General features: G+C 46.3%; 2 protein-coding genes across 2 annotated transcripts; both read right to left on the bottom strand.

The window, feature by feature from the left end:
- Window positions 1-527: 527 nt before the first annotated feature.
- Window positions 528-3,846, bottom strand: LOC138956689 (uncharacterized). The gene is made up of 2 exons (XM_070327986.1): window positions 3,442-3,846; window positions 528-2,606 (listed from the first exon to the last, which is right to left on the bottom strand). The coding sequence occupies exon 2, from the start codon at window positions 2,266-2,268 to the stop codon at window positions 1,009-1,011; it is 1,260 nt and encodes a 419-aa protein (XP_070184087.1). The 5' UTR covers window positions 2,269-2,606; window positions 3,442-3,846; the 3' UTR covers window positions 528-1,008.
- A 68-nt stretch (window positions 3,847-3,914) lies between these two features.
- LOC138956688 (uncharacterized) lies at window positions 3,915-7,491 on the bottom strand. The gene is made up of 2 exons (XM_070327985.1): window positions 6,832-7,491; window positions 3,915-5,995 (listed from the first exon to the last, which is right to left on the bottom strand). The coding sequence occupies exon 2, from the start codon at window positions 5,660-5,662 to the stop codon at window positions 4,403-4,405; it is 1,260 nt and encodes a 419-aa protein (XP_070184086.1). The 5' UTR covers window positions 5,663-5,995; window positions 6,832-7,491; the 3' UTR covers window positions 3,915-4,402.
- Window positions 7,492-10,087: the final 2,596 nt, after the last annotated feature.

Raw genomic sequence — 10,087 nt, 5'->3', positions numbered from 1 at the left:
ACATAAGAATAAAGCACAAGGAATGAATAAAGCATTTAGTTACTTACAGATTCTCCTCAGTGAGCACACGTAAAAGGAACAGTAAACACAAGAGCACAGGTTTCGGAATTCAGTTACAACCACACGTCGACCGACACATATGAGCAGCACACAGCTCAGTATTACAAATCGCGTTCTCTCCTCTAGCCTAAATGCTCAGTCTTTAAAAGGCTGATCACTTCCGATCCCCTGTGGCGATAAGCCAATAGGAACGCTACCTAGGTGTCAGACAACGGGGGGCGTCGTCTTAAGATTGCCTGCCAAATGAAAGGGATCGTTAAAGAGGCAGAAATCGTTACAGAGGTGTCACGCACCGGAAATATTACGCACACCGGATAAGGCTCATTATATTACAACCAGTTACAAAGAAGGGGGAGAGGGGTAAGAGACTAAAACCTCCAAGCCACCCTGTCAAAAGAAGTGACACCCACTTGACAAAACGCCGTCCAACGATACCCAGACAGTCTGGCGGCACATTACATAACGACCACCTAAATCTGGGATAAGAGGTTAGAAAGGAATCCGGTCAAGAGTCTACCCTACGATAGTAAACACACAACAATCCTAGCGGGAGACACAACTTGGGTCAGGGGAAGATAATAGACAGGGGAGGCAACTGGGTCGGGCAGGAGATAATTACACAAAAAGACTGGATACGCCACTTGACTACATCCCCCCCAGCTCTATACCAACTGCGTCCTCGCAGGTACAGCGCCTCGGGAATAGCTGAAAATGACATCTATAAATCAAACACAAGTTCACCCAAGTGAAACAACAAATAAAATCAGAAACGGTAACGGATGACACTCACAGTCACCCAACCCATTCATACAAGACACAATACAACAGGCAATCAATAATGATACTTTACACAGTCTCTTAGCTGATCACAATAGCTAACAAGCAAGCAAGGCCTGGTTACGCCACATGTGTGACTGAAGAGTTTTCATGATTTTACGAGGGGGTGGTTTAGCTGGGACTTAGAGTAAAGGGGCAGGACAAATTGAGCACAGAATCCCACAATGTTATCGGGTCAGCGTCGTGAGGCTCTACGGGGGCTGGGGCTGTCGCAAGCCGATGCTCTTTCTCTGTGAGCTGCTGTTGCAACAACGCTTCTAGGTCTTTGCGAATGTGTCCTGCTGCTTTCCGCTCAATTGACACCTCTTCACACTTGAAGACTAACCGCTCTCTAAGTTGGCGTATTTCTAAGTCCTTCTGGAAGCGTTCATCCTGTAACTGTTGTTTGGCCTCCAGTTCCTTCTTCAGTCGGGTCTCTAATCTGTCAATGGAGGCCTCGTGCTTCGACGTCAGCTGTTCCTGAGCAGTCACAACCTCCTCTGTCTGACTGCTCTGCTCGCGGGGCGGTTGCTTGATGGATGTTGACTGCTGGTCCACACGTAGCTCACTGGGCTGTCTCCATGACAACGGTTGTTGACTCCCATGACGCTTGGTAGGGCACCTGCTCTGTAGATGCCCGTGGCGGTTGCAAAGCCAACAACGTGGCTTCGCGGACGGTTGCTGTTGACGAGGGGCAGCTCGAGGGTGTTGGTCCAGGGCAGCTCGAAGCTCTGCTGAGCTGACGGCGAGTTCGTTGACTGGGACCTGCAGCCTGCTTAACCCGGCACTCCTCTCTTTGGAAACAGGAGTTGCTTGGTCAGCCACTACATCGACATCTTCCCTCATCCACCTGAGAGCTTCGGCACGGACTGCCGCAAAAGTGACAGCCTCACGCCCTCTCACAAAGCGCAGCAGATCTCGTCGTAGAGGATGCAAAAACAGTCCATCGATGAAATGATCCCGGAGAGCATCATCTGTTAATGTATCAGGAACAACAGAATTAATCTTGACATGCAGAGACTGCAAACTGTGGGCGTATGAAAGAAGGCCCTCCTCTTGTCCCTGGTAGCGCGTGAAGAATGACGAAAGCAGTGAAGAACTGCTGGCGTGGTCACCAAACGTGTCCTGCAGAATGGTCAGGACTAGGTCAGCCGTAGCGGTCGCCTGAGGGGGGTGCAGGTTAACCTCCTTCCTGGCAGCCCCAGCGAGGGACTGGATCAACCACTCTGCTCCCTCCCCTCCAAGTGCCGCCATGTTGAAGTGGGAAATGACGCGACGTGCCTCGGTGGTGAAATGGTCCAGGTGACAGCCATCATCACCGCTTGTGAAGACAGGAAGCCTGGGAGGGGGAAACACCTGCCAATGGGGTCGTGGAGCCACGTCGACCGCCATCTTGGCTACGCCGAGTACCTCCTACACTGCTACCCCTGCTTTCTGGTGTTAACTACGGCGTCTCTACTTCCTGAATCCTGCTCCGCAAGCGCCAGATGTGATAGGGTGGAGTGGAAGGGGGGAAATAGATAGGCCAGGAAGCATAAATGAGACGCCAAGACAGAGGTTGCGATAACGTGACTTTTACTTAACGTATCACCAGAAAGTATACACCAGAAAGTTAACACCAGAAAGTTAACACCAGAAAGTTAACACCAGAAAGTTAACACCAGAAAGTTAACACCAGAAAGTTAACACCAGAAAGTTAACACCAGAAAGTAGACACCAGAAAGCAGTGTCTGATGACACATGAAAAGAAAAGAAAACATAATATAAGTACATGGCATAACAAGTAAAACGCACCATTCATACCAATGCATCCTAACCATACATACATTCCACAATAAACCTAAACAATACAGCCAAAATCCTGCAGACACAGCATTCTCTGAAAGAGAATCCACAGTGAGTTAAACAACTCCACAACAGCTAATGTCAAGGGAAGTAACCAACATCTTCCCTTAGGCCTAAGCCTTGCATTGGAAAATGCTCTACATAAATTAATCAACTGCATGAACCGCAACTGCAAAATAATTGTTATGTACATCGCCATGAAGACACATCTTCATCGAGTTGAATAATAACGACAAGAATAAGAAAGATAACTCATGATACGAGTTCATTACCCAAAATATATGTCAACCATAATTCCCGTTCATCAATTGTAGGGGTTTCTGCGCCTAAATCGTAAATAGGTAGCTTTACGGGCCAATGGCACTGAGGGCTTAACTTTGGGCTTTTAACCGACTACTACTCAGACTTTACTGATCTCCAGAAATAATATGTGATAAACTGGGGAAAAATGGCAACGATACACATGGGTCTTCTCGACATCAAATATTAGAAGTTATTAACGCTCAATTTCAGCGCCAAATCATGAAAGTGATTAGAAACTGATCTAGAAACACATCTCTCTGATAGATAAAATGGCGTCATCAACTCTGACGCGAGACCGGTCGGACATCGCCCGGGACCAAATCAGAGGCAAAATGTACATATATATGCAAACATCATAGCATCTAATGAAACATAAGAATAAAGCATAAGGAATGAATAAAGCATTTAGTTACTTACAGATTCTCCTCAGTGAGCACACGTAAAAGGAACAGTAAACACAAGAGCACAGGTTTCGGAATTCAGTTACAACCACACGTCGACCGACACATATGAGCAGCACACAGCTCAGTATTACAAATCGCGTTCTCTCCTCTAGCCTAAATGCTCAGTCTTTAAAAGGCTGATCACTTCCGATCCCCTGTGGCGATAAGCCAATAGGAACGCTACCTAGGTGTCAGACAACGGGGGGCGTCGTCTTAAGATTGCCTGCCAAATGAAAGGGATCGTTAAAGAGGCAGAAATCGTTACAGAGGTGTCACGCACCGGAAATATTACGCACACCGGATAAGGCTCATTATATTACAACCAGTTACAAAGAAGGGGGAGAGGGGTAAGAGACTAAAACCTCCAAGCCACCCTGTCAAAAGAAGTGACACCCACTTGACAAAACGCCGTCCAACGATACCCAGACAGTCTGGCGGCACATTACATAACGACCACCTAAATCTGGGATAAGAGGTTAGAAAGGAATCCGGTCAAGAGTCTACCCTACGATAGTAAACACACAACAATCCTAGCGGGAGACACAACTTGGGTCAGGGGAAGATAATAGACAGGGGAGGCAACTGGGTCGGGCAGGAGATAATTACACAAAAAGACTGGATACGCCACTTGACTACATCCCCCCCAGCTCTATACCAACTGCGTCCTCGCAGGTACAGCGCCTCGGGAATAGCTGAAAATGACATCTATAAATCAAACACAAGTTCACCCAAGTGAAACAACAAATAAAATCAGAAACGGTAACGGATGACACTCACAGTCACCCAACCCATTCATACAAGACACAATACAACAGGCAATCAATAATGATACTTTACACAGTCTCTTAGCTGATCACAATAGCTAACAAGCAAGCAAGGCCTGGTTACGCCACATGTGTGACTGAAGAGTTTTCATGATTTTACGAGGGGGTGGTTTAGCTGGGACTTAGAGTAAAGGGGCAGGACAAATTGAGCACAGAATCCCACAATGTTATCGGGTCAGCGTCGTGAGGCTCTACGGGGGCTGGGGCTGTCGCAAGCCGATGCTCTTTCTCTGTGAGCTGCTGTTGCAACAACGCTTCTAGGTCTTTGCGAATGTGTCCTGCTGCTTTCCGCTCAATTGACACCTCTTCACACTTGAAGACTAACCGCTCTCTAAGTTGGCGTATTTCTAAGTCCTTCTGGAAGCGTTCATCCTGTAACTGTTGTTTGGCCTCCAGTTCCTTCTTCAGTCGGGTCTCTAATCTGTCAATGGAGGCCTCGTGCTTCGACGTCAGCTGTTCCTGAGCAGTCACAACCTCCTCTGTCTGACTGCTCTGCTCGCGGGGCGGTTGCTTGATGGATGTTGACTGCTGGTCCACACGTAGCTCACTGGGCTGTCTCCATGACAACGGTTGTTGACTCCCATGACGCTTGGTAGGGCACCTGCTCTGTAGATGCCCGTGGCGGTTGCAAAGCCAACAACGTGGCTTCGCGGACGGTTGCTGTTGACGAGGGGCAGCTCGAGGGTGTTGGTCCAGGGCAGCTCGAAGCTCTGCTGAGCTGACGGCGAGTTCGTTGACTGGGACCTGCAGCCTGCTTAACCCGGCACTCCTCTCTTTGGAAACAGGAGTTGCTTGGTCAGCCACTACATCGACATCTTCCCTCATCCACCTGAGAGCTTCGGCACGGACTGCCGCAAAAGTGACAGCCTCACGCCCTCTCACAAAGCGCAGCAGATCTCGTCGTAGAGGATGCAAAAACAGTCCATCGATGAAATGATCCCGGAGAGCATCATCTGTTAATGTATCAGGAACAACAGAATTAATCTTGACATGCAGAGACTGCAAACTGTGGGCGTATGAAAGAAGGCCCTCCTCTTGTCCCTGGTAGCGCGTGAAGAATGACGAAAGCAGTGAAGAACTGCTGGCGTGGTCACCAAACGTGTCCTGCAGAATGGTCAGGACTAGGTCAGCCGTAGCGGTCGCCTGAGGGGGGTGCAGGTTAACCTCCTTCCTGGCAGCCCCAGCGAGGGACTGGATCAACCACTCTGCTCCCTCCCCTCCAAGTGCCGCCATGTTGAAGTGGGAAATGACGCGACGTGCCTCGGTGGTGAAATGGTCCAGGTGACAGCCATCATCACCGCTTGTGAAGACAGGAAGCCTGGGAGGGGGAAACACCTGCCAATGGGGTCGTGGAGCCACGTCGACCGCCATCTTGGCTACGCCGAGTACCTCCTACACTGCTACCCCTGCTTTCTGGTGTTAACTACGGCGTCTCTACTTCCTGAATCCTGCTCCGCAAGCGCCAGATGTGATAGGGTGGAGTGGAAGGGGGGGATAGGCCAGGAAGCATAAATGAGACGCCAAGACAGAGGTTGCGATAACGTGACTTTTACTTAACGTATCACCAGAAAGCAAACACCAGAAAGTAAACACCAGAAAGTAAACACCAGAAAGCAAACACCAGAAAGTTAACACCAGAAAGTTAACACCAGAAAGTTAACACCAGAAAGTTAACACCAGAAAGTAGACACCAGAAAGCAGTGTCTGATGACACATGAAAAGAAAAGAAAACATAATATAAGTACATGGCATAACAAGTAAAACGCACCATTCATACCAATGCATCCTAACCATACATACATTCCACAATAAACCTAAACAATACAGCCAAAATCCTGCAGACACAGCATTCTCTGAAAGAGAATCCACAGTGAGTTAAACAACTCCACAACAGCTAATGTCAAGGGAAGTAACCAACATCTTCCCTTAGGCCTAAGCCTTGCATTGGAAAATGCTCTACATAAATTAATCAACTGCATGAACCGCAACTGCAAAATAATTGTTATGTACATCGCCATGAAGACACATCTTCATCGAGTTGAATAATAACGACAAGAATAAGAAAGATAACTCATGATACGAGTTCATTACCCAAAATATATGTGTCAACCATAATTCCCGTTCATCAATTGTAGGGGTTTCTGCGCCTAAATCGTAAATAGGTAGCTTTACGGGCCAATGGCACTGAGGGCTTAACTTTGGGCTTTTAACCGACTACTACTCAGACTTTACTGATCTCCAGAAATAATATGTGATAAAATGGGGAAAATGGCAACGATACACATGGGTCTTCTCGACATCAAATATTAGAAGTTATCAACGCTCAATTTCAGCGCCAAATCATAAAAGTAATTAGAAACTGATCTAGAAAACACATCTCTCTGATAGATCAAAATGGCGTCATCAACTCTGACGCGAGACCGGTCGGACATCGCCCGGGACCAAATCAGCGTCAAAATGTACATATATGCAAACATCATAGCATCAAATGAAACATAAGAATAAAGCATAAGGAATGAATAAAGCATTTAGTTACTTACAGATTCTCCTCAGTGAGCACACGTAAAAGGAACAGTAAACACAAGAGCACAGGTTTCGGAATTCAGTTACAACCACACGTCGACCGACACATATGAGCAGCACACAGCTCAGTATTACAAATCGCGTTCTCTCCTCTAGCCTAAATGCTCAGTCTTTAAAAGGCTGATCACTTCCGATCCCCTGTGGCGATAAGCCAATAGGAACGCTACCTAGGTGTCAGACAACGGGGGGCGTCGTCTTAAGATTGCCTGCCAAATGAAAGGGATCGTTAAAGAGGCAGAAATCGTTACAGAGGTGTCACGCACCGGAAATATTACGCACACCGGATAAGGCTCATTATATTACAACCAGTTACAAAGAAGGGGGAGAGGGGTAAGAGACTAAAACCTCCAAGCCACCCTGTCAAAAGAAGTGACACCCACTTGACAAAACGCCGTCCAACGATACCCAGACAGTCTGGCGGCACATTACATAACGACCACCTAAATCTGGGATAAGAGGTTAGAAAGGAATCCGGTCAAGAGTCTACCCTACGATAGTAAACACACAACAATCCTAGCGGGAGACACAACTTGGGTCAGGGGAAGATAATAGACAGGGGAGGCAACTGGGTCGGGCAGGAGATAATTACACAAAAAGACTGGATACGCCACTTGACTACAGTTTTAACATAGAGGGGGAATCGAGACGAGGGTCGAGGTGTATGTGTGTGTGTGTGTGTGTGTGTGTGTGTGTGTGTGTGTGTGTGTGTGTGTGTGTGTGTGTGTGTGTGTGTGTGTGTGTCTGTGTGTGTGTGTCTGTCTGTCTGTCTGTGCGTGTGTGTGTGTAGAGCGATTCAGACTAAACTACTGGACCGATCTTTATGAAATTTGACATGAGAGTTCCTGGGAATGACATCCCCGGACTTTTTTTACATTTTTTTCGATAAATACCTTTGATGACGTCATATCCGGCTTTTTCTAAAAGTTGAGGCGGCACTGTCACACCCTCATTTTTCAATCAAATTGATTGACATTTTGGCAAAGCAATCTTCGACAAAGGCCGGACTTTGGTATTGCATTCCAGCTTGGTTGCTTAAAAACTAATGAATGAGTTTGGTCATTACAAATCGGAAACTTGTAATTAAAATTATTTTTTTATTAAACGATCCAAAAATAATTTCATCTTATTCTTCGTCATTGTCTGATTCCAAAAACATATACATATGTTATATTTGGATTACAAACAAGCTCTGAAAATTAAAAATATGAAAATTATGATTAAAATTAATTTTCCGAAATCGATTTAAAAACAATTTCATCTTATTCCTTGTTGGTCTCTGATTCCAAAAACATATAGATATGATATGTTTGGATTAAAAACAAACTCAGTAAGCTAAAAAGAAAAGCGTGTTATCCTGCTCAGCGCGACCACTGGCCTGCATGGCTTGTCGATTTCACTCCCTTTGCCACGAGCGGTGGACTGACGAAACTACGAGTATGTGGTCTTGGTGAAAAAAACAGTGCGTTCAGTTTTATTCTGTGAGTTCGACATCTTGACTAAATGTTGTTATTTCGCCTTACGCGACTTGTTTTTCTTGGTGTTCTTTAGCAGATTCCTTTTTGTCTCGGCTTTGCTAGATTGTCTCTGTACACATATAGCACATCTCTGTTCGGTTTAAATCACGTTTGATTGACAAAAAGAGGTTAATTAGGTATTGCAAGTTAATGAAGCTGTTCAAGCCATTTTCATAAAATGAATTAAAAATGAAACAAAAATGCACGCACGCACGCACGCACGCACGCGCGAACACGCACACACACACACGCACGTAAGCAAGCACGTACGCGCGCACACACACACACACACACACACACACACACACACACACACACACACACACACACACACACACACACACACACACACACATACACACACACACACACACTAAATTGGCGACAGGTGCCTTCGACGTTTGGTGAATGAAGTATTCTTCGATAAGAAAAGCGTGGTTTCAGGATGCAGGTGTTACAGATGCTTTTGTCGGTCGGTATATGAAATATGTTTTATGGCTCATAACCATGAATAAAAAAACAAAAACCGTGTTGTTTAAGAATGATGTGGTCACACACACACACACACACACTCACACACACACACACACACACACACACACACACACACACACACACACACACACACACACACTCCGAGCTGTTAATATAACGTGTGATCATCGTTTGCTTATGTAATTACGCTCTTTAATAGCCTACATAATTTGTCTTGTCTTGTCTTTCCGTGTCTCTCCCTCTCTCTCTCTTTCTCTCTCTCTTTCTCTCTCTCTTTCACTTTCTCTCTCTCTCTCTTTCTCTCTCTCTCTCTTTCTCTTTCTCTTTCTCTCTTTCTCTTTCTCTAGCTCTCTCGCTCTCTCTCTAGCTCTCTCTCTCTCTCTCGGAGGGCTCAGCTGGACGGCGGAGCAAGCAGTCAACCCGGCGGTGCTGGGTACACGGCCACAGCCGATCACTCGGGCGTGAAGACACGCAGCAGGCTCCAGACGGGTTCCACCGCTGGCACTGCCCGTGGGGTAGGCCATGGCGCCACAGGTCAACGCCCAGGACGTATCGACACGATGCTTGGTGGTAGTAAAATCAGTGACTGACGGCACGGGCACGTCACATCGGCAGTAGAAGGTGGCAAGGGCACGTTAGAATTTCTCACTTGGAACGTCGATGGCTTGGCTTCTAAGCTACCTGACCCTGATTTTCTGGGCTATATCCTGAAGTTCGATATTGTCTGTCTTGTAGAGACATTTTTGGATAAAGCATTCGACCTATCACGGCACTTTAGTGATTTTCAAATCTTCCAAAAATCGGCTAGGAAGCTAACGAGTCATGGTCGGAGGTCAGGGGGCGTCGTTGTTCTCGTAAAGAAAGATATAAGTAAATTAGTCTATCATGTTGATACTATATTATGTTTAAAACTTTCCAAAACATTGCTTACTACAGAGGGAGACATTATTTTCATGGCAGCCTATGTCCCTCCAACCACGTCGCCATATTATAACACGAAACAAACTAAATGCCATATCGATGAGCTAGAGTGTTGTCTCCTTGACATGTTTGAAAAACATGGAGATTTGCAGGTCATTCTTTGTGGAGACTTAAACGCAAGAACAGGCCAGTACCAATCTAACGTGTGCCCTGTTGATGAAATGGATAGCGCCGATAAGCGATGTGATCCCTACGTTTGCACTAGGTCATCAGAGGACAAGGT

Source organism: Littorina saxatilis, unplaced genomic scaffold (assembly GCF_037325665.1).
Source record: "Littorina saxatilis isolate snail1 unplaced genomic scaffold, US_GU_Lsax_2.0 scaffold_631, whole genome shotgun sequence".
Classification (NCBI taxonomy): domain Eukaryota; kingdom Metazoa; phylum Mollusca; class Gastropoda; order Littorinimorpha; family Littorinidae; genus Littorina; species Littorina saxatilis.
This window is presented reverse-complemented; position numbering and strand designations above follow the sequence as displayed.

Coding starts and splice junctions, on each gene's coding strand:
- LOC138956689 (XM_070327986.1), bottom strand. CDS start 2,268: ATGGCGGTCGACGTGGCTCCACGACCCCATTGGCAGGTGTTTCCCCCT.
- LOC138956688 (XM_070327985.1), bottom strand. CDS start 5,662: ATGGCGGTCGACGTGGCTCCACGACCCCATTGGCAGGTGTTTCCCCCT.